The sequence below is a fragment of the Sarcophilus harrisii genome, chromosome 3 (assembly GCF_902635505.1).
Source record: "Sarcophilus harrisii chromosome 3, mSarHar1.11, whole genome shotgun sequence".
NCBI classification, from domain to species: Eukaryota; Metazoa; Chordata; class Mammalia; order Dasyuromorphia; family Dasyuridae; genus Sarcophilus; species Sarcophilus harrisii.
The window spans coordinates 583984489-584010227 of record NC_045428.1 but is presented as its reverse complement, the minus strand read 5'-3'; the positions used below and the strand labels follow the sequence as shown (position 1 = coordinate 584010227).

At 39.1% G+C, this 25739-nt stretch overlaps 1 protein-coding gene across 1 annotated transcript in view; it reads right to left on the bottom strand.

Moving 5' to 3' along the window:
* TTC34 (tetratricopeptide repeat domain 34) overlaps positions 1-25739 on the bottom strand; it is a 57133-nt gene that overhangs the window by 15138 nt on the left and 16256 nt on the right. The window contains exons 8-10 of the mRNA XM_031961568.1: positions 13811-13977; positions 6433-6703; positions 4845-5059 (exon numbers count right to left, since the gene is read on the bottom strand). Coding sequence (XP_031817428.1) covers positions 4845-5059; positions 6433-6703; positions 13811-13977 — 653 coding nt within the window. The remainder of the gene's footprint in view (positions 1-4844; positions 5060-6432; positions 6704-13810; positions 13978-25739) is intronic.

Sequence of the window (25739 nt, the reverse complement as noted above, 5' to 3'; positions counted from 1 at the left end):
GCTACATAACCTGAGAGGAAAGTGCATTTCTGGGATTTAGGAGGCTTGAGCAGCTCATCTCTACAACCTTCACTGCACAGACTTTGCAAGAGGCAGAACCTTCTATCTTCATAAGAATGTAGGGGAGAGGGGAAGCTGGATCACTGGCTCATAGAGGTGTCTGGAGGGAAACCAGGCTTGGTCATTTGGAAAAAGCTACATCCATGGAGAGGACATGGTGGGATGGCCACTCCCATGGAGAGAACATGGTGGCCATTCCATGATTACCCAGTCTTCAGCTGCTGGTCTGCTCTTTAATAAGAAGTAGGGACCATTTCCCCATTTCTAAACAATAGGGGACAGAAGAGACTGCTTAGATTTTAGGAAGATTGTGTCATGATTCCTTGAAGGAAGGATGAGGGAAAAGCTGCCCAGCAGCAGAACCTGGACCATGGCCATCATGAATAAGCCCTCCAGTTCTTTTGGGTTTCTTATCTCCTAGAAGGACACATTAAAGCCGTTAGCTTTAATTTTAATGCTCTCAATCCTTTGTTTTCTTTTAAGCCAGGTAGGGATCCTAGAAGCCCTAAACTTCTCAAAAGGAAGAGGGATGGTTTTAGAGAAGGAAGGGAAGGCTTTTGCTGTCAGTCATCCTGTTCTCCAAAGCTGCCAAAGTAGGAAAAAAGAGCCAGTCCTCATCTGTTTGATGCAGCTAATCCTAAAAACAGATTTTCTTTTCTTAAAATGCCAGTCAATAAGGCAGAAAGCCAACTCCCCTCAAAACTTTTCAAGAGTTAGATACTGAATGCCTGCATCTGTCTGTCCAGTTCTTGGGTTGATAGCAAGTTAAAATAACAAAGATGGGGACAAGAGTTTTAGGATTAGAATCTTCTCGAGAATGGGAACTGTCTTTCACCTCTTTTTGTGTTCCCAGTGCTTAGTACATTGCCTGGCATAGAGTAAATACTTAATAAATGTTCTTTTTGGGGAGGGAGCAGGCAACTGGGGTTAAGTGACTTGCCCAAGGTCACACAGCTAGTAAGTGTTAAGTGTCTGAAGTCGCTTTTGAACTCAGGTCCACCTGACTTCAGGGTCAATGTTCTATCCAGTGCACCATCTAGCTGCCCCCAATAAATATTTATTAATTGATGATAACCCTCACAGCTGGATTCAATTAATAACCAATAAGCATTTATTATGTTTCAGGCACTATGCCTGAAATACAGGGAATTGTGCTCTCTGTGTTCCCTTCTACCCTTAAAACTATAATCCTATTAAGCTCTTAATATGTGCTTAATACATATGGGAATACAAAATCAAAATCAGAATAGCCTTTTCCTCATGGAACTTATACATATAGCAATGTGTATATATGTTTGGGATTTTCTTGGCAAAGACACCAGCATATTTGCCATTTCCTTCTCCAATTCATTTTTTTAAAAATAGCCTTTTATTTACAAGTTATATGTATGGGTAATTTTACAGCATTGACAATTGCCAAACCTTTTGTTCCAATTTTTCCCCTCTTTCCCCCCACTCCCTCCCCTAAATGGCAGGATGACCAGTAGATGTTAAATATATTAAAGTATAAATTAGATACATAATAAATATACATGATCAAACCGTTATTTTGCTGTACAAAAAGAATCGGACTCTGAAATATTGTACAATTAGCCTGTGAAGGAAATCCAAAATAGGGATTGGGAATTCAATATAATGTTTCTTAGTCATCTCCCAGAGTTCTTTCACTGGGCGTAGCTGGTTCAGTTCATTATTGCTCCATCCAATTCATTTTATAGATGAAGAAACTGAGATAAACAGGGTGAAATGATTTGCCCAGTGTCACACAGCTAGGAAGTATCTAAAGTTAGGGATTTGAACTCATATGGACATACATAAAGAACATATACATATAACAATACATATATGAACATGTGTACCCGCACATATCCACTTGCATATACATATGTATTGTCTTCCTTATTTAGATTTAGACTATATGTTCCCTGAGATTTTTTTTTTTATTTGTTAATAAATGCTTTGTTAATTGAGATCAATTAACAAAGGGAAGTGATCACTTCAGAAACACAGATGATGATCTTTAGCTGTGACACTGGTCCTATTTAATGAAGTTTAATGCTTTTTTAATTTAATTTAGGCTTATTTAATTTAATGAAGGCTTGCTGAGTTCTGAATCCATAAGCTGAACTATTACAATGGAGAGAGAGGGAGAAGGGAATAAACATTTTATACCATCTACTGTGTACTCTGTGTTTCACAAATATTTATCATTTATTGCTTCATTGTCACAACTACCTTGGGAAGTAGATACGGTTGTTATACTCATTTTGTAGCTGAGGCAAACAGAGTGACTTGCCCAGAATGACCCAGTAAGGATTTATCTGAGATTAGATTTGTACTCAGGTCCCCCTGACTCTAGGTCTAGCGTCTCCTAGTAGTTTCAGCCAAAAGCTTCCCAGCGGATTCCCTGGTCTCTAGTCCCATTCTTTTTCAAATCACCCTCTGCCCTGCGATCTGACCATGCCCTCCCTGACTCAGAAAATTTTCAATGACTCCTTATTGCCTCTAAACCGAAATATAAAACCCTCAATCTGGCAGTAAAACTTTCTGCTATCTCCCATTTTCTTTTCTACTCTTATTTTATAGTATCCTTCAGGTCTTGTCTATTCTGATTAAATGGCAGACGAGCTGCTCCCTGTACATGACCTGCTGTCTCTCCCTTCTGTTTAAGACAGCCTGCAATCCTTCCCTTTCTCATTTCTGCTCACTGGAATCCTTAGTTCCATTTTAGGTAAAGGTCCAACACTACTTTGTACAGGAAACATTCTCTGATTCCCTCAGTTGCTAATATCTAACATGTCCTCATTACCTTGTAGCTACATTGTATATATTTCATACCTACTTACATGGATGTATTAGTTTTATCCTATAGAATATAAATTTCTTGAGGGGTAGGGATGATTTAATGTTTGCATATGCATCCTCTATATGCTTAATACAGTGTTAGGTACACAGTAGCCACTTACTAAATGCTGTCATCCCTGAAGTTATTAGGACCCTCTTAAATTCACTTTGTATAAACTTTATAGTTATTTATTCCTGAATATCATGTATCCCCTTCCCTCCTTCCAGTAGAATTTTAGCTCCTTGAAGGCAATTGTTACTTAATTTTTGTCATTTTATTCCCAGTGCCTAATTTAGTGTTTAGCACATATTAAGAGCTTAATAGGATGATAGTTCTAAGGGTAGAAGAGAACACAGAGACCACAAGTTACAAACTCCTCATTTTACAGCTGAAGAAACTGAGTCCTGGAGACCTTGATTTGTCCAAGGTCACACAGATAGATGGATTTGAACCCCTATCCTCTGACTAGAAAATGCTGAACCAGAACTTGATCTCCATTCTCAATCCTCATCTTTCAATTTCCTCTAGGACCCCTTTCAAGCCTCTTTCTGGGGAGGACAAGTCATAATTCATGATTCAGTCAGTCCCAGACAGTTAAATGAGATTCCAGTGCCTTCTGCCTGGTACAAGGTGTCTCAGCCCCCTGTATGGGTACAGAGGCTTCTTTCAGATAAGGTAAGCCACAAACTTTTACAAGTCGATAAATTAATTCTTGTTTACCAAGCTGTCTTCTCCCCATCAGCTAAACCCATCACTGTAAATTGCATGCCTGTGCTTGTCTCAGAGATGCACTCAGATAATCAGGCAGCCACCATGGGCTTAATAGGGACTGATGAAGAGCAGAAAAACATTTCCAAAGAATTGAGGAAGCAGAGATGGGGCTTTTAGACTGCTGGGGCTGCCTGAGTGAGCAAAAGATGGAGTGGGAATAGGGGATGCTATCCCCCATCCACTCACCTCTCTCACAAAATGTACATAGACAGCAGCCCCTGAATTTCTGTTGACCCTTTGAGTCACTGTATTGTCTCCTTTGTTAATGAGCCCTCTGAGGACAGAGCCATCTTTTTTTCTCTCTTTTCCCAAGTAGAACACATTGTAAAATGCTTGGAATGTACATAATTTTATTTGGGTCTCACAACTGTCCTGTACAGGGCAGCTATAATTCACTCCATCTCATAAGTGTAATAGGAAAAAAAACCAAAATAAAACAGAAAACTATCTTGGATCCTTGGGGCCTTTTTAAGATCCATTGGATTCGATGCAATGTAATGCAATTCACTGAGGATCATAAGGATCATAGATTTTGCTCCAAGGCAAGTGGGTACAGAGAAATAAGTGTTAATTTTAGAGTCAGAAGATCCGAGTTCATATCCTTCATTTGTCACTTACAACTTTTATGATCTTGACAAACTTGACCAACTTCTCTGGACCTGTTTGCTCATTTGTAAAAGAAGAGGACCGGGTTGGATCACCTCTGAACTCTTTTTTGGCTCTAAGTAATATCACTGCTTTAGAGCCTGGACTCAGAGATCATCCACTTTAATTCTTACTTTTACAGACTGGGAAACTGAGATTCATGAAAATAAAGTGATTTGACTAAAGTCACAGAGAAGTGAAATTTGAACCCACTAGAACCAATGTTCTTTTCACTGTTTCCCTTCACTGGGTGGCCTGTTGGAAAGAGTACTTCATTTGAGATCAGATCTGGGTTCAAATCTTGGCTCTGCTATTTACTACTTGAATGTCCTTCTCTGGGCCTGTTTTCTCATCTGTAAAATAATAGCACTTACCTGCCAGGATTGATGTGAGGATCAAATGTGATAATATTTATAAGCACTTAATACAATTTCTGGAGCATAGGAGGGGCATAATAAATGCTTGTTCCCTTCCCTTTACTCTTGGGAGACCCCAAGCAAAATGGTACCAGTCCCTATTGTACCTGTGAGAGACTGTGCCGCTGCTTGGTGTCCAACAGATGCAAGAGGAAGCCCAGATCCTTGGGGTCTTTCCCAGCTAGGGGCTCCAAGTTGTGAATGGCAGCTCCAAGTTCTTTCTTCTTCAACTGGAGGAAACCCAGACGGGCCTGGGCAGGCTCAAACCTGGGAGTGGGTCCAAGGACTTCTTGTAGATGTTCAAGAGCTTTCTCATAGCAACCTGTTTGAAGGAGAAAGTAGAATGGAAGGTCAGAAGGACTGCTGTACCATGCAAGGAAAACTCATGGAACAAGAAGATAGATCAGTTGCAAATTTGGAGTCAGAAGTTTGGGTTCAAATCTTCACTCCACTACTGGGTGACCTTCAACAGAACACAACTTCTAAGACCTCAGTTTCCTCATCTGGGGGGAGGGTGGGGATTGGTTCAGATCCCTTTCAACTCAGAATTTAGGTTTCTATCACAGTAACATATGTTTCCAACAGTAACAATGTCATGCTGCAACATTTTACATTCTTCTTTTAAAACACTAGGATTTACAAAACAATTTATATACTATCTCATCTGACTATGTGTAGATTACCTCACTGGATCATGGACATGATATTATCTGGTTCTCAAAACAACACCTTGACATAAGAATTACAGACATAATTATTGACATTTTATAAATGAAGAAGCTGAGGATCAAAGAGAGTCAGCAACTTGCCCAGAATTATGTAGCTAGTTAAAAGTTTGACAATTGAACCCAGGTGTTGTCTTTATTCAAGGGGTTTCTCCTCTCCAACACAAACTGACTAATTCACATTTATTCCTACATTGTATATAATGGAAAACAGTCTAAAAATAAGGTGTTCTTTAGCCCCTATGTAATATTCTACTTCTACTTTTCTTATGTACTTATCCCTTTCTGGTTTTGTCTTGTAATCCTCTGAATAACTGCCTTATCTCTCCTGCTAGAATGTGAGCTCCCTGAGGGCAGGAGACATCTTTTTTCTCTCTTCTTTTTAGTATTCAATATAATGTGTTTAAAATGAATATGATTTCATTTGAGGCACAGTCCTGTGAAAGACAGCTATGACTTGTCCTATTTTATACATGTGACATTTAGAAAAAAACAAACACACAAAACCTTTTAATTCTAAGTAATAGAAACAAAAGAATCCTCATCCTTGACCTCAAGAAGCTTCCAGTCTAATAGAGGAGAGAGCATGCAAACCAATATATACACACAAGCTATATCCAAGATAAACAGGAAATAATTAATAGGAAGAAGGACTGGAATTAAAAGGGATTAAAGAAAGCATCCTATAGAAGGTGGAATTTTAACTGTTACTTTATCTGCCTGTTGCTGAACCCTAACAACAACTGGACCTGTCTTTCCTCCTTGTAGTTGACATTTCCATTATGGGATTTAGCCCCTAATCAGAATATGAGCTCTTTGAGAGCAGGGACAATCTGGTTTGTCCATTTGTATTCTTATCACTTAGTATGGTTTTTTGGCACACAATAATTACTTAATAAATGCTTTCCCATTTCATGCCATTTGATATAGAATACTCATAACAAATTTCCTGGGAAAGCAGCATTCTTACCTGTCAAAATCAAAATATCCACAAGGAAAATTCTCCAACTGGATTTTGTGGCATCTATTTTGATGAGTGCTTCCCCAATGGACAGCAGTTTCTCAGAGGCTTCCTCCCTAGGAAGGTTTCTGTCTGAAGCCAGCTGGTTCAGCCCAGTTCTACAGTGGGAGTAGAGGCCTTGAGTGATGAAGACCTGGGCTTCTTGCTTCAGGGACAAGATCTCAGGGACCACACCTGCCATATCCAGGGTAAGAGCAGAGATGATGCTGTCTACCGCCTCCTATGATGACAGTCAACAGTGAAGGGTTAGTCTCAGGATGGGAGAATTCAGTCTGGGGTTCCAAACTCTCCCTTCCAGAAGGTTGTAGAATACTAATAGAATTTTCACTTGTATTTGTATTCTCAGGGCTTACACAATGCCTGACATACAACAAGCACTTAATAAATGCTTGTTGACATGACTGACAGGTATATGACAGGTGGCCTTGTGGATAGAATCCTCGAATGGGGGACAGGAATATCTGAGTTGGGATTCTGTCTTATGCTTACTTAGCTGCATGACCTTCATAAGTAATTTAATTTTTCTGAGCCTTTAGTTTCCTCATATATAAATAATAAGAGCATCTACATCAATATTGATTGTGACAATTCAATTGTGAGATAATATTTGTAAACCCTGTGAAACCTATATGAATGCTAGCTATTATTATTCATATCATCTAATTATATTATTTTTCAGGTAACTAGGTGACACCCATAGTGCATAGAGCACCAGGTCTGGAGTTGGGAAAATTCATCTTCCTGATTTCAAATGTAGCCTTAGATCCTTCCTAGCTAGATGATCCTGGGCAAGTCACTTAGCCCTATTTACCTCAATTTTCTCATCTATAAAATGAGTTGGAGAAGGAAATGGGAAACCGTTCCAGGATCTTTGCAAGAAAAGTCCAAAGGGGAGGTTGTAAAGAGTCAAACAACTGAAAAATGACTAAACAACCAAAAATCATATCACATATGATATGATAATATCATATCAATTCATATGATATTATTTATATCATGTAATTTTATAGACTAACTAGGCCAGCCCACACATGAACAAGAAGGCTTTCAACTGCATGCCCAACAAATGTTCCCCCCAACTTCTGCTCCAAGACTTCCAATGAGGGGAAGTCCACAGCCTCACATTTGTGGCTGTTGGCCAGTCATTCAGTCATGTTTGATTCTTGATGACCCCATGGACCGTAGCACGCCCAGATCTTCTATCTTCTACTATCCCCCTAAATTTGGCCAAGGTTATGTTTATTTCTTCCATGACACCATCTATCTATCTCATCCTCTGCTGTGTTCTTTTCCCTTTGTCTTCTAGGCCTTAACTTTATATATCCATCCCTAATTTTAGTGCCTTCCTTCTGAGACTACTCTTCTTTATGTCTCCTTTGTACGTGGCTGTTCACATATTGTCTTCCCCATTATACTGTGTGATCCTTGAGGTCAAAGTCTTTTATTTTTTTCATTATTGGCGTTGGTTTTAGTACTTAGTTCATAATAGGTGAAATAATATTAATAATAATAATTAATAATATTAATACTACAATCAATTATATATAATTATACTTACGTTACAAAAACATAATTATAATAATCTTACTAATTAATTAAATAATTAATAATTAAGAAATATTTGTTGACTGATTCATGCAATTTTCCCTTGCATTAGCCTACCTGCACCTTCTGCCCAATGCTCCTGTTTCTGCTTTTGGAGCCAAGAAGCACCAGAATAATCCCTCTTCCGATGATTGAAGATAGCGGGCATGTATCTCCTAAGGCTTTTCTTCTCCAGGATAAACATCCCCAGTTCTTTCCATCAGTTCCCACATGCCATGACAATTTGCCATCTGTGATGCCCTTCTCTGGAATGCTCCCCAGCTTTTGAGTGTTCCTCCCAAATGGAGCTCCAACTAGAATATATCTAGCACCGTTCCCTCCCTCATTCTGGACCCAGTGGGGATTTGCTTGGTCACACCTGACACGTAATTGAAAAGTCATCAAATGTCTTTTTACTCAATGGCGCTACAAGTCTGGCAGTATGAATATTGTTATCATATAGATAACATTATTATGTTATCATACATGGTATAATACAGATAGGAAAACAGAAGCATAGGGAGCTGCACAAACTCACACAGTGAGCTGAGATTTAAAGTCAAGTTGACAAACATTTATTAAACACTTAATATTTGTCAGACACTGTGCTAAGCACTAGGGGTACAAAAAAAGGCAAAAGTCAATTCCTGCCTTCAAGGAATTTGCAATCTAATGGGATGGACCACATCATGTAGAAACAAGATGCAAACTGGGTAAATTGATATTCAGAGCTTCAGGAAACAAGACTGACATCTTCCTTCTAGGTCAGGCTTATTTTTTTTTTTTAATAATAGCTTTCTATTTTCAAAATACATGCAAAGATAATTTTCAACATTTACCCTTGAAAAACTCCATGTTCCAAGTTTTTTTTCCCCTCCCTTCCCCACAGCCCTCTCCCCTAGACAGCAAGCAATACAATATAAGTTAAATATGTGCATTTCTTCTATATATATTTCCACATTTATCATGCTGCACAAGATAAATCAGATAAAAAGGGAAAAAATGAAAAAGAAAGGAAAAAAGTCAAACAGACAACAAAAAGGTACAAATACTATGTTGTGCTTCCCATTCAGTCCCCATAGTCCTATCTCTGGAAACAGATGGCTCTCTCCATCACAGGATTATTATTGGGACTGGCTTGAATCAGCTCATTGTTGAAAAGAGCCACGTCCATTAGAATTAATCATCCTATAATCTTGTTACTGTATATAATATTCTCTTGATTCTATTCATTTCACTTAATATCAGTTGACAAAAGTCTCTCCAGGTCTTTCTGAAATCATTCTGCTGATCGTTTCTTATAAAACAATGATATTCCATAACATTCATAGACCATAACTTATTCAGCCTTTCCCCAGCTGATGGGCAGCCACTCAGTTTCCAGTTTCAGACTTGTCTTTACTTCACAAACAACAACCAATCATTTCTTCTTAGATATGTTTTGCCCAATTTTGTGAGAGCCTGTTTTCTCCTACTTGGGCTTGGCTAGAAATCTATCTCTAAGTAAAATATCCACTCTATGGCATTCCTGACCAGTGGCCATTTTGACAAGATTATCTTTAAATAATGAGCTTCTACAGGAAGGAGTCCTGCCCTAGGTATTCTGGGAAAGAGGGGAGAAGTATAAGAAGTTATCCCTGTCCCATATGAAGTTGTGTGGATCTAGTTGATCTGGTGGAAAACCATTATATTAGTGTTTCAGTCGTGTTTTACTCTTTATGACCCCACTTGGGGTTTTCTTTGCAAAGGTACTGGAGTTGTTTGCCATTTTCTTCTTCAGTTCATTTTAAAAGTGAGGAAACTGAGGCAAAAGGGATTAAGTGCCTTGCATAGGGTCACCCAGCTAGAAAGTGTCTGAGACCAGAGTTGAATTTGGGAATTCAAGTCCTCCTGACTCCAGGCCCAATGCTCCATTCATGGTGCCATCTAGCTGACCATTATTTCTCAGTAAATATTTGCAATGAAATCTCAGTCTACTTTGCCTAACAATAATAACGGTAATAGTTAACATTCATATAGTGACTTAAGATTTACAAAGTACTTTACATATGCGTAGGCCTTGACCCCTGAAATTAAAAACAAGAATTTCTAAAAACCTTGGCAACTTGCCTTGAAGAGAGGGACAGATAATTTTACCAAATACAGACCCAATCTGGGTTCTACATGATCTATTTTTAATATCTATTATTATTGCTTCCCCCCTTCTCTTTCTTAGAACTTGAACTGCTAACTGTATCAGGAAACACAAACAAGCTGCATGAAGGAGCTGATTATATCTAGAGAAGTCACTTCTAATTACCAGGATAGAGATTAGTCTACTGCACAAAGATTGGTCTAAAAAAGGAGGCTGACTGGATGGCAGCCAAAATATGAGGCCATGTGGTCCTGAAGCAGGGTGCCAGTCCTGTCGTACCCTGCAACATCATATCACATCACATCATATCATATTACGTATCATATCATATATTGTCAGGGCTGGAAAAGATCATAGAAATCACTTAATCCAGAAGCTCTCAAACTTTATTGTATCCTGAGTGTCAGATGAATTCCATGCCTTTTCATATTCATGGTTTTGAATGAATAAAATAATATCCACAGATTGCAAAGGGAATCAGTTACACTGAAATGCAGTTTATCTCTACCTATTACTCTATCATCTTTCTCTCTCTTTTATATTTATCTATCTATCTATCTAACTATCTATATCTGTTACTATCTATAAATATGTCTATCTATTATCTGCCTATCTATTGTCATTTATCCATTTATATTTGGATATATATATTAGGATAAATTATCCATTTATATCTATTTATTCATATAGCTATCGATCTATCTGGTTATCTATATATATATCTATCTATAAATTTATCTATACATATCTACATGCGTGTATGTATGTTTCTCTCTGTCCCTGTTTCTTTTTCTGTCACTTATTTTCAGGTTCTGGATTAAGAATTCCTGATATACTATGCCCAAAGGGCTATCAAACTGTACATACCTACTTTTTGATCCAGTGGTGTCTTTACAGGGCCTGTATCCCAAAGACATCATGAAAAAGGGAAAAGGACCCATATGTGTCAAAATGTTTGTAGCAGCCATTTTTGTGGTGGAAAGAAACTAGAAGCTGAGTGGATGTCCATCAGTTGGGGAATGGCTGAATAAGTTATAATATGTGGAATACTACAAGAAACAGTTAGCAGGATGATTTCAGAGAGATCTGGAGAGATTTACATGAACTGAAGTTAAGTGAAATGAGCAGAACCAGCAACAGCAAGTTTATGCAATGATCAATTCTGATGGACATGGCTCTTTTCAGCCATGAGATGATTCAGACCAGTTCCAATAGTCTTGTGATGGAGAGAGCCATCTACACCCAGAGAGAGGACTGGGGGACTAAGTGGATCACAACATAGTTTTTCCAATTTTTTTATTATTGTTTGCTTGCATTTTGTTTTCTTTCTTATTTTTTTTTCCTTTTTGAGCTGATTTTTCTTGCGCCGCAAGATAATTGTAGAATTATGTATAGATTAATTGTTTAACATATTGAATTACTTGTCATCTGGGGAGGGGGTAGAGGAAGAGAAGGAAAAAATTTAGAACACATGCTTTTGCAAAGGTGAGTGTTGAAAATTATCTATGCATATGTTTAGAAAATAAACAGCTCTAAGAAAAAAAAAAAGGCAGGGGGAAGAATTCCTGTTCTAACCCAATTGACTCATTTTAGGCTGGAATAAACCAAGTCCAAAGGTTAAGTGATTTATGCATGTTCACATAGGCAGTGAATGTCAAAGGCAGAAACTGAAGCCAAATGGACTTGGTTTGATTCTTGTGTTCCTTCTGATGCATCATGATCCAGCTTGTTTTCTAAGGTTTACTTAAGTGCCACAAAGATATTTTCTCTTTAAAGTCCTGCCCTGTGGTTCCATAGGCAGGAACTACTACTAGTATAAATACTAAATACTCCCTCTACTGAAGCAGATTGGACATCTCCTCTGAGAACTGCCTGCACATATGGAGATGTGTGATTTTGCTATGGTCATTAAACCAGGATGCATCACAAGCAGAAAACAAGCCCAAATCTTATGGGCTCCAAGTTGTCCCCTCCATCCATCTGCTTTCCTCCCTGACTTACATGGCCACATGGTCACATGGGCCACATGGCCCATGACCACACTGTCTCTCATCCATCTTTGTGTATCATTAAAGAAATAAATATCTTTCCTTCTCCCAACATTTCCCGATTTGGAAAGTTCTAATTAATTGGCACGGTACATATTTTACTCAATTCTCAGTGACCGATAGAAGTAGAGCCAGAAAGAAAATAAGAGGTTGAAATTAAAAAAATGGATAATAGTATGAACAGGAGTTTTTATTGCTATAGACATTATTTTAATAATTTCTCCATCCCTTCCTATAAGGCCAAAATAATTGGATTTTGCATCTTTTCTCTAAACATTGTTCTTGAGCCCATGGAAATGGGGAGGCAGCATGTGGTAGGAACTGGCAAACTTAGGGTCATAAGGTCATATAGGAAGATCTGGAAGGGACCCCAGAGGATTAAACATTTTCCTTATCAGAGGGAGACATTGAGGTCCAGAGAGATTGAAAAACTAACTCAATGACCCACAGGTGGCACAGATCTGGGATCAGAATCCAGACCTTTCATCACAGTATCAGTTCTTCCCACTATCCTCCCTCCCTTCTTGCCTCTCTCCCTTCTTCCCTCTCTCCCTCTCTCCTTCCCTCCCTCCTTTCCTTCCTCCCTCCTTCCCTTCCTTCTTCTCTTCTTTCTTCCCTCCCCTTCCTCCTTCCCTTCCTTCTTCCCTCCCCTTCCTCCCTCCCTTCCTTTTTCCCTCCTTCCCCTCCCTCCTTCCCCTCTCTCCCTTCCCCCCTTCCTTCCTTCCTTCCTTCCTTCCTTCCTTCCTTCCTTCCTTCCTTCCTTCCTTACTTCCTTCCTTCCTTCCTTCCTTCCTTCCTTCCTTCCTTCCTTCCTTCTTCCCTCCCTCCCTCCTACCCACTGGTAGATTACAACCAATATGTTCTTTGTGGCCCCATTTCTGTGGCCAACTGAGGATTGCCCTTACAACAGGTAAAACACATGCTTTTTTGGTTGCTTAAAATTTTCCAAAGTTGTAAATAACTTTTTATCCATTTCTGCAAAGACCAAGACAAGAACTCTAAGCAGTTTTTGGAAATTTCCTAGAGATACCTCTGCGTGGGGGCAAATAGATTAAAGAAACATCAAGGGGAGCTGCCCTTGAGATAGGACAACTGGAGGAGGACACTGCTTGCATCTAAGTCTCCTATGATTCTATGATCTCTGAGGTGCTTTTCTGTGCTAACCCTATAATCAACCTATTCACTGAACGGTGTCTTTAAAATGAGAAGCTCCCCTAGCGTATTTAAACATTTGTTCACAGACCATTAACTGCTTGTTGGGGCGGAAATAAAGACTTAAATGGCTCTGATGCCAGAATGTGAGGCATTTGGAAAACAGGACTCAATTGTAAAAATCTGGTTTATATTCAAATTTTTGGGAATTTATTTAGAGGTTAACATCTTCCATAAATTTAAACAGGCCCATTTTGATCTTTGATCTGAGTGGGTCCAGCTTTCGGGTACATTTCTTATCTAATCCAAAGATCTCTGTCTCTAATTGTCCAAGAAATGAGGGAGATACCTTTGTAATTCTCTCCCCAGCTGCCTATCATCTAAAGCTCCAAAATATGGGTAGTCATACCTTCTGCTGATTCAGAACCAGATGCATAAATGCCCGACCACACAGAGCCTGCACATTGGTAGGGTCAGTCTTGAGAATGGTGTTGAAGTCATAAATGGCTGTTTTCTTCTGGCCTAGGTGGCCATAGCATCTGGCTCTGGCCAGGAGGGATTCCCTTGCCTGACTTCCTGGAAAAGAGAAGAAATAGATAGATGAGTTAGGCTACACTATACACTGGAAACGAATGGGATGCCCATCAATTTGGCATTTAATATAAGCTGTAGTTGAGATTTCCTCGAGTTGAATTGAAAGTGACCTACGAGTATGTGGGTAGGAACAAGCCACACGTATATAATTTAGGGGCTATCTCTAAGATAGGAGCCAATCTCTATAAACCCAGAGCCTGGGATAATGGGCCATGGGTTACATCTGAAACCTTCTCCAAATTCCATCACTACTAATGAGGACTGACACACAGTGCATTATGTAGATTATAAACATCTTTCTTTAGTCTAATTCATGGAAGGCATCAGACATGATTATAGTTAATGTGACAGGAAGGGAGGAAGGAGGCAAGGAAAGAACTAAATTAGGAATGAAGGAAGAAAAGGAATGAGGGAGGACTGGAAGGAGAAAAGAAGAAAAAAGGAGGGATAAAGTAAGGGAAGAAGGAAGGGAAAAAGTGAGGGAAGGAGGAAGAAAGATGCAAGGGAGGAAGGAAGAGAAGAAGGAAAACAGGGAGGAGGAAGGAAAGGAGGAAGGGAGGAAAGAAAGAAGAGAAGGGATGGAGGAAAAAAGGAAAAAGAAAGAAAGGAAAGAGTGGTAAGAAAGAAAGAGAGGGCATGATTTGGAATTCCAGAAATTCAGGAACATACCTGAGGAAGAAATTGAGCCAGTGTTTATAGCAAGTATTTATATGCAAGTAAATAACTTGTTTTAAAGCTTTGGGGAAACATTTCTGTTGAGTGCAGTAGATTTCCATCAAAATGACTGAAATTAGTAAAATATTTGGCAAAATTTTACTTCCAAGACATCAAGCAAAATAAATTTTTGTCCAACTTAATTACTAATGACAAATTAGATGACTTTAAGCTAATGCATTATACTGCACACGCTCCCCCAATCGTGTTCACTATGCACCCTGACAAGGACATTTTTATGTATTCATTTAAAATTATTATTGTTTTTGTTTTTATATCACCTTTATTTCAAATCTCTCTCTTTCCTGTACCTTATTCAGAGAGGGATTTTTTACTAGTCAAATTATAAGAAAGAAGAAAAAAAGTATCTCAATAAAATTAATCTGCCACTTAAGTCTGATAGTATATACAGATGTAGTTCCCAACCTCTTCAACGAAGGGAAGAGTGTACATGCAATTTCTCATCTTTTCTTTGGGGAAGAGGTTGGCTATTACAATGGAAATGTTCATACTCAGTGGATATTTTTTCCTCTGTTTTTTTGGAGGGAAATTTCCATTGCTATAATCACTATATATATATTTGGTTTTCTTTGCGTCCCTTACTTCTCTCTGCATCAGCTAAAACAAATTTTCTAATATTTCTATGTATTCTTAATATCCATCATTTCTCATGGAATGATGAATTCTTCATTTCCTTCATATATTTAGCCATTTCTAATGCTTTGGGCATTTACTCAATTCCAATTTTCCTTCAGGAAAAGTGGTACTCTGACTTTTTTGCTAGATGGAGGGACTTTTTTTTTTTGTCTTCGACATCCTAGGTGTATTTACACTCAGAGATTAGGATTTCTGGGTCAAAGGATATAATAATAATAACAATTTTGTTTTCAGCTGTGTGGTCCCAATTAGGATTTTCTTAACAAAGATACTATAGTAGTTTTTCATTTCCTTTTCTAGCTCATTTTGCAGATGCAGAAACTAAGACAAACAGGGTTAAGTAATTTGCTCACAGCTAGTGAGTGTCTGAGGCCATATTTGAATTTAGAAAGATGAGTCTTTTTGACTTCAAGCCTGTCACTCTATCCACTATGGCGCCACCTAGCTACCATGTGTTTTGTGATGGTCTCTGGTTTAAGGGAGTCCCTCTTGAGATGATGTAGGGTTCATCCTTTTCTCACTGGGACTCACAGTGTCATACTCCCCTAGCACAGGTGCAGCTATCGACAGGCTAAGTCCTTGTCCTAGGCCCAAGTTTATGTCTAAGGGAAGGCCTAGGGACACTATAGGGATTATGGAAAAACAACTTCTTAATAAATTTGGATGTCAAGGATAGTATGTAAAACAATGAGAATCAATTCAATGCGAAGTTTTATTGGCAAACAATAGGAAAGAGTGGAAGAGGGGAGAAGGGGACCCAGGATATCACTCATATAAGGATGCTGTTTTGGGGAATACAGAGGCACGGGTTAGTTGAGCTTCCTGTGGAAGTACTGGGCTTCTGCATGAATAAAGGGTGGGCTTCAGTGTTCTTCTCAAAGTAGGTTATTTATATACTGATTTTTGACGGCCATGGGGACCTGACCTAATTGCTTGTCAGGACTTGGGACATATGAGATTATAGGGGACACATGGATGCAGGGAGAAAAACAAACTGCTGGAGAGATAGTCTTTTTGGCACACAATTTCAAAAAAATTGTTGCCAGGACTTTTCTATGGTTAGATTATATGAGCTTACAGTCCTTCTTACAGGAATTTAGGAAGACCACCAGATCTAATATTTTTTTTTTGATGAGGCATTTGGGGTTAAGTGACTTGCCCAGGGTCACACAGCTAGAAAGTGTTAAGTGTCTGAGGCCAGATTTGAACTCAGGTCCTCCTGATTTCAGAGCTGGTGCTCTATCCACTATACCAACTATCTGTCCCAACATAATCTTATAACAAGGGTATCAATGCATTGGTTTTGTGCTCTTCAGCTTCCTTTATGACCACCAGGCCCAATCTTGTAATAATATCATTTTCAACTGAGCCTCATTAACTTTGGTTGAGAGTCACCTTGGTAATTTAAACACATTTATAGAATTCATTGCTTCCAAGTGAGGGACCTGGCAGCTTGGAGAGCTCAGCCTGGCACACTTTGATAGGCAGAGGGCAAGGTTTTGATCCAAGAAATCTTGGACATCAAATCTCTGAACTCCCCACCTCTATGATCCTGGGGTGGGAGGAGGGGCACTTGTTTTTTCTACCAATCTCCCTTTCTTCTTCTATAAATAGGGCTAATGGTTTCAGTAATACCCGCCTCACGGGGCTGCTATGTGCATGCAACTCTTTACCAACTTGAAAATGCCATGGAAATGCTGGTTATTATTAGTCCCTCACTTTCTCCCTCTAAGTGACAATGGCAACACACACAAGGGAAATAGAGTCTCAGACTTCCGAGGCTGGCCTTAAAATGCCAGTCTCTCCTGCAGTCAGGATAACCAGAAGAGACATCGGACCTTGAAAACATCTGGAAACCAGCCCTGGCTTTGGAGGGGCCCGGCAATTTGGTGTCTGTCAGTGAAGGCCTTTGGAATTGGCCTTGATGGGCAAATCTCTAATCTCTGCAGAGCACAGATAACAAGCTACAAGGCCATTTACATAAAGAGAGCTGGCTCTGTGATGTGCCATGTGGCAGGCATGCTAATGGCTCTGCCTCCAGCCTGTCTTCCCTGCTCCTGCCTCTCTCCCACAAGGCAGAGTTCTAAGACCCTGCATTCTTAGTAGAGGAAGGGGTCTTTCTCTTCAAGAAGTAGTTATTAAATACATACTGGATACATAGTGCTAGATATTGGAAGCACAAAGATGTTTTCTTTCAAGGGAAAGAGAGTCTCTTGTGGGAAACAGTATCCAGATCATGAATTAATTAACTTTTCTGTGTCCTGGACCCCTTTGGTAGTAGAGTGAAATCTGAGAACTCTCAGAATGATAATTGCTGTCTATATTGTAATTGAAAGAAGTGCTAATTTTGCCAGTAGGGGAATGAAAATAAAGATGTAATTTTTTCCCCATGTAAATTTGTCATCCCACTGAAGTCTACCCCTCAGGACCCCCTAGTTAAGACTCCTGATCTATACTGCTAAGTGAATAAATACAGAGTGTATGCTAAGTATGAGCCGTGTAAATTAGGTGGAGCAGAAGTGCCAACAACAGAGCCCTATAAGGAGCTAAAGGAACTGGGAAAGAGAGAGGGCATTCTCCCTATGGGGGATAGTCTGGGCAAAGCTTGGAGATACTGCCTCTGTACTGTCCTTTGCATCCTTCCAAGGAGTGGAGGAGCAGCAAGGTGGTGCAGTAGAGAGAGCATCGGATCTGAAATCAGGAAAACCTAAATTCAAATCTAGTCTCAGACTTGTGTCTGTGTGTAACCCTGGGCAAATCAATTTGCTCTATTTTCCTCAGTTTCCTCTACCAAAAGAAATGGCGAACCCTTTTGCTAAGAAAACCCCCAAATGAGTTCACAAAGAGTCAAAGACAGAAAAACAACTGAACAATAATGTGAGGACAGCTCATTGCATTAATTTGGGGGGAGAAAAAGACCTACTCAATAAATGAAAACTCTTTAGATCCTTCAGAAGATTAATTCAAGTTGGCAAATATGTGAAAGTGACTACTATATATCAGTCACTAGGCTGGGTACACTGAAGATATAAAGACAAAGCCCCTCTGATGTCCTTATTTTGCCTGTACACAGGACCCTGTGCATGGAATCACAGTATTATCAATGAAGAGACAGAAGAGACTTCAGACATCCTCAGGCCCAGTCCTCTAGTTTTATAGAGGAGAGAACTGATCCCCTGGAATCTGAACCCGAGTTTTCTGAGGCCAGAACTGCTGCTCTGTCTACTGCTAGACTTTGTCCTAGTGTAGGCTAGAGGATCATGTTTTATGTTGGGTACCACATTGTAGGGAGGGTCACTGCTTAACTGGAGAGAGAAGCACAGTCAGGATAATGAGAAGCCTAGAGAATATGTTCTATTATGATTGTCTGAAGGACCTGGAGATGCTGAGTTCTGAGGAGAGGGAAGGTGGGAAGGGAAAGAAGAGAGAAGAGAGGAGAAGAGAGGAGAGAGGAGATGAGAAGGAAGAAGGGAAAGGAGAGAAGAAAGGAGAAAGGTGGAAAGAAGAGGAGAAGAGAAGACAGGAGAGGGGAGGGAAGAAGATGAGAGGGGGAGGGAAGGGAGAAGAAGACAGAAGGGGAAAGGAGGGAAAAGGAAGAAAGAAAAAGAGAGAAGGGGAAAAGAGGCCAGGGAAGGAGAGAAGAAGAAAAAAAAGGGAAAGGAAGGGAGAGGGAAGGGCAAGGGAGGAAAGGGAAGGAGGAGAAATTTGGGCTATTCAATAAGTAGTTATTAAACACATACTGGATGGATACACAGTATTTCATTTAAAGCATGCTATATTAAGAACTGCTTAGCCTGGAGAAGAGGAGGTAGTGGTGTGTACATAAGATCTGCTAAATGACCCCCCTCTTTTTCAGGGCTGTGATGTGGAAGAGGAATCAGCCTTGTCCAGCTTTGCCCCCGGAGGCAGGATCAGGAATGACAGGGGGAAGTTTCAAAAAGGCAAATATAACCTTGACATGAAAACCTTGTAATTAAATCTATTCCCCACATGGGATGGGCTATACCAGATGTTAGTGAGTTTCCTATCTCTGGGAGTCTTCAATCAAGAGCTGGACGACCACCTCATAGAAATGCTAAAGAAGGTTTATTTGATTTGTTTTTTGTTTTTTTTTCAGGTATGGGTTGCATAGATGGTCACGGAGGATTTTCTAGTCACAGCAATCCTTGTGACTGGGGAAGACTTTGTAATGGAGATGGCTGTTGTTCCAGGACTTAAAAGAATAACTGGAGAGATGCAGACCGGCAAGAAAGAAAAAAAGAACTCTAAGATGCAGAGGTAGAAAGATGGCAGCCACATTGGGCAGCAGGGAGAGCAGTGGGATTGAGGGGAAGGCTTGGGTTCTAGAATCAGAGTTTTCAAGGGAGGAAGGGCATTAGTGATCCCAAGCCAACCACCTCATTCAGGAAGAGTGGGAGAGGACAATGGAAAGGAGAAACACAAAGAGAGAAGTTTCCCTCCAGATGTTCTCTGCCTACATCAGGAGCACATCTGGTGTCCTGTGCCCCATGCTGAGCACTGACCTTTGGGAAGGTCATTTAGAGGGTCTCCAGCTTAGGGACAACATAGAAATAATGCTGTGCTCTACCGGGAGCTTCAGAACCACCAAAGACAAAATATGATGAAATGATAGTGTTAAGGGTCAGGTAATTGCTTTCGGCCACATGGTGCCTCATCTTATGTTTTGACAGGAAGATGCTAACTGGCAGAGGAGGTTGAGCAAGCAGTCTAAGATCTTGACTTTGAAGGGAAAAAGACTGGAAGGTTGCTATTTATAAATAAAATCATACCCAGGAGCCCCTCCCCAGGAAACTAAGAATGGCCAAGAGCGACTTTGCTAGGTGGCTGGCAAGGGTGAACTAGAGACAGACTACCGTTAAATTTTTGATATGTGAGCATTTATAGCTCAAAAATCAACAAAGGCTATCAATCAGGTCTTGATTTATTGTTTTGGTGGTTGTCTCGATTTAAAAAAAAGATGGAAAAATACTAATAATGTACATATGACAAAAATATATCACACACACGTTTTCATTCCTGGAGATCTGGTTGTTAAACATCACTAAGAACTGGACACAAGCACAACCCACAGTATAACAAAGGATGTAGGATCTCATTTCCAGCAGGTGTGGAGAGTTTGAAAACTGACTTTGGTTGAATTGAAGTACCTGAATGCAATATTTGAAAAACTGATAGGGCAGATGCTACTTAACTCTAAAGATTAAAATTGGGAGGGAGGGAGAAAGGACAGGTGAAGGCTTAGGACTGAGTGACAGGTCCAAGACAAAGAGGCAGATTTAACCTAAGACAATGAAAAGGATACGGATAACAGATAAACCAGATAAAAGGATGCTAGATGAACCACATCTTTTGGTAATGAGAAAGTCGATAAGAATGACTAGTCAGCCATAATTTGGAGGGGGAGGAAGGAAGAAGAAGAGAACAATCATGTATATAAAAAGTGCTAAGCACTTTATAATTATTACCTCATTTAATCCCCACAACAAACCTGGGAGATAGGTGCTGTTATGATTACAATTTTACAGTGAAGGAAACTGAGGCAGAGATTTAAATGACTTGTCTAGCATCACATAACTAAGTATGTAAGACTGAATTTGAATTCGGGTCCTCCTATCTCCAGGATTGGCACTCTAAGCACTAGATTTCCTGGGAATATTCTTGATCAGCGATCTTCCTATATTTAAGGAAGGACACTGACAACTGTATGGTTCCAGAAAAGAAAAACTAAGATGGTGAAGAGTTTTAAGTTTTAACATGGACTTATTAAGCTGTGCACCAAAGCAGTTAGTATTGTTTGGGGGAGAATATGACAGCTTTCCTCAAGTATATGAAGGTTTGCGATGTGGGGTGAAGGCTGCAGTGTGGGAGAGGGATGAACTTTGCTCTCTATGGGCCAAGATGATTGTTATTTGTCCTTCTTTCTCACAGAGACATTAGGGAAGTGATATCATGACAAGCAAGTGAGGGAGGGCTCAGCAAGGTCATTTTCTTCTCCAGAGCCATTGAGGTCCAGTGACCAGATATAGATCAGGAGGACTGGAGATGGCTTTGGTGCAGTGGTCTTTAATAGGTCTCAATTTGACTGAAGCAATGCCCAATCAGTGCTTAAGGAAGAGAATGGCCTCTTTTATCTAGTTAAAAAACGTGTATACAAACGTATACACACACACACACACACACACACACACACACATATATACATCTCTCTGTCTCTCTCTCACACACACACACACACTATCCATCCATCTATTATCCATTCTATTCTTTCTTTCTATCTATCTATCTATCTATCTATCTATCTATCTATCTATCTATCTATCTATCTAGGGTAGGAAGAATCTCCAGGCCAAAACAGAAACAATTGCTATTTACATTCACTCTGAGTCAATCAGAGCCCAAACAATGGCCAAATGGGGCTTGCTCTGGGATCTTTCATTGACCAAAGAGAGCCAGAATGATTTGAACCAAGGAAAGGAATAACAAGGAACAAGAGGGAGATATTTGCCAGGTGAGTTTAATAAAACTTTCAAACTGAGAAATGTCCCAAAATGAAATTTTAGAGAAGTGGCCTTTTAAGGAAGTGAGTTCTCCAGACCTAGACTTCAACAGGAAGCATGGTCTAGATGACCTGTGAGATCTATATCCAGGATATATTAAAATGTGAGGGATTGTCTTCTCAGTACTTGTATTCCCAGTGTCTGGAACAGTGTTTTATACATATCTGTTAATTGATTGATATCTCACATCATCTTTTCTTCACTTATATAGCCAGCATCCTAGTACAAGGTCTCATGCCTTCTCCCCCAGACTGTTTCAGTAGTCCTCTGATTTTCATTCCCCCCTCTCTCCATCACCCCATACAGCTACAAGTACATATACATATGACATTTATTCATATACATATTTGAGTATGTATGTATATATAAGTATATGTGTATATTTATATGTTTGCATGTGTGTGTATATGTATATATGTATTTGTATACATATTTATGTATATGTATATTCAAGAATCTTCAAAAGATACAGTATTATTACAGTTAAATACAGTTAAAAATACCAACTCATCATTCTGGTATCCTTCCCAGTCTGGCTCCAGCAGAGATTTTCAGATTCATTTCATGCTCCCTTTACACACTCTTGATTCCAGCCAAAGTGCTCCCTATCTTGTTCTCTTGCAAAGGCTGCCCCCACCCTAAATCCTGGAATTAATTTGCTTTCCATGTCTTTCTCTTTGAATCCTCAGCCTCCTTCAAGGCTCATCTCAGATGCTCCCCATTTTTGAAAGCATCTGCTGATCTGTGTCTGGGTTGGATTTCTGTTTCCCCTTCCCTTATCATGTCATAAGCACTAACTGGATAGAAAGGAAGCCCTCTGTGGGCAGAGACTGTTTAGTAGTTTTGTCTTTGGATCCTCGGTGACATATAGAAAGCATTTAATCTGAGATGTAAGAACTGAATCTATGATTCCCACAACGTTTCCCGAGTAAGCTGACTTAAAAAAAAAAAACTTATCTAAAACTATGGTAGTTTGAAACACTACTATATCCATCCTCATTATCCCTATGGGTATCTATACAGAACCCCATGGCTTTCAAAACATCTTACATATCTTACCCCATATGATCTTAATAATTCTTGGAGGTAGGTGCTCTAGTTCTTCCCTTTATATAGATGAGGAAGAGGTTAAGTGGTTTACCAGAAGTCACCCAGCCAGTCACCCAGTCAGTAAATGTCTCTGGCAGAATTTGAATCCAAGATTTCCTGACTCCAATTCTAGACTTTAATCACTACCATACTTTACATAAAAAAAACAGCACAGAAAGGAATTGAAAGTCCAGTCTGGAGAAAAGGAAATGTGAGGAGAGGGAAATGACAGCTGCCTTTGAGTATCTGAAGGGCTTTTATGTTAGAATTGTTAGACTTTATTAGGTTTGTTTTGTTTGTTCTCAGAAGGGGAAACCAGGAACAAAGAGGAATGTTTTAGAGAGGAAGATTTCAGAGTTCAGAGTTCATATAAAGAAAACCTGAGTAGATTGGGAGGACGCAGGAAACAGTGAGCTCCCCATTGCTGGGATACTCATATGGCAGCTGAGTGGCCACTTTTTGGGGACATGTAGAGGGGATTTCTGGTTAGATATAGATTGCTTTAGAATCTTCTCAGACACCTTCTCAATCCTAAGATTCTGCAGTTTTGTGAGATTTGTGGAGAGTTCAAACACTAGATCAAGGGAAAAAATCTTCTCCATCCTGTAGGTCAATAATTCTCAAACTTTTTGTTCTTAGGATTATTTCATACTCTCAAAAAATATGGAGGACCTCTCCCCTAAAATCCTTAAAAGATTGATACTTATAGATATGAGTTAGAAGATCTGACTCAAGAGGTGAGCTCAAATCCTAATTCTGAGGCTACTTTTGTGATCTTGAGCATCTCACATAACTCCTCTGGGTCTCAGTTTCCTGATCTGTAACACAAAAGTGTTGGATACAATGGTCTCTGAATTCCCTTTTACTGCTGGGATTCATTATCCCTTATAATGAAGAATATAAAACCAACACCAAAAATAGCCCTGTAATATGAATCAATTGTGAGGTGCCTTCCAACTCTGAATATGTGAGTCTACTTCTGTTCCCAAAACAGGATACTAGCTTCTTAGGGTGACATTAAGGCAAGATGGAGATTGAAGATGAAACAGACTTAGTGAACAAAGAAATCTTGTCCTGTCTGGATGACCATAGATGTCCCTTCCACAGACAAATCCCAAAATTTAAAAAAGTTCATAGCACACAGTGAGTACTTAATAACTGCTTGTTGACTTAACTGTCAACTAAACTGTCCTTTGTCATTTTTTGGAAGAATGTTAACATAGGGTATTGACTTTGTGTATATGATGAAATGATTATAATTAAATGAAAGGCAGCATAGGGACATTGGTTTAAAGCTAAAAATAGAATATTATAAATAAATAATATGTTAATATTATAATATTATTCTAATATAAATAAATAATCAAAATATTATCTCAGTAGAGATAATACAGTGCAAACTTCTAATAATGAAAAAGTTCTAGGATAAAGTCTGGAATTTAAGAACAAGATCAAACAAATTTAAACATCAATTAATTTTTTTGACCTTCTGGTCATAAAGGACTCAATCAATTTCAAACCCATCTCTTATAATTCAAAATGCAGTGATTTTTCTGCTACCTCTAAAATGGTCCTCAATAGCTATAAATATCTCTGTTTATGCCTTTTCGTATAATATTTTATTTCTTATTTATGTATTTATTGGAACCACACAAGGCTAAAACTGAAATAGAATTAGATCCTGACAAAATAGAATGAGATCTAGTTTAAAAATGGAGTTGGTTTGGTGGGGGAATTGAGAAAATCAGTCAAAGTCTAGCTCATGAACACTGACTCCATCTTGTATCACCCTATGTATCATCCTTCATTTTGTTGTTTTCTTGAAAATCATCCATGGGAAGCTAGATGGTATAAGCCATCTACTAGTTGTTTTGTTTTGTTTTGTGTGTATGAGGTAATTGGAGTTAAGTGACTTACCCAGGTTCATACAGCTAGTAAGTGTGAATTATCTGAATCCCTTTTGGAACTCGGTTCCTCCTGACTCCATCTTTGTGCTCTATCCACTGCACCATCTAGCTGCACTCTCTATCTACTGTTTTATAAATGTTGTTGGATGCAATTAGTTAGCACCTCTCGATTATGGGAAAAGAAAGACCCTGAAACCTTCTTGACCCTCTTCTCAACCAACTGAAATTCACTCTTCCTCCCTCCCAACTTAGAAAGTTCCTAACCTTCTCCAATTAGAAAATCCATTTAGAAATTGGATTCCAATTAGAAATCAGATTACTTAATTTTTCATCCTGGCTTCTATCTTGTGAATTACTTTCTTTTAATTAATTGGTCTTATTTGATTAATTATTTTTAATACATTAAAATCTGTCTTACTTTGTATTCAGGTTCCTTGTAATGACTGGGGAGTCTACTGGACCATTTCTTATGCTTTTTTTTTTTAAATAAAAATCTGGCTTCAGACACTTGCTAGTTGCGTGATCCTAGACAAGTCATTAATTTCTGTTTGCCTCGGCTTTTTTATCTGTCAGACAGGGATAAATAGTAACATGGGCTTCCCAGGTCATTATGTTACAAAGCAAAAGAAATAGAGTAAAGAATGACCTGAGAAGGAAGCTTTTACATATGTCCAAAGAGCGAAACTGTTCAGAAATGACCAATGTGTTTTGACTATCCTTTTCTATTCCAAGGAAGAGTTTTTATTTGGGAGGGACCAGACACTGAAAGGATAGTGATAGAAGCAAAAAAAAAAAAAAG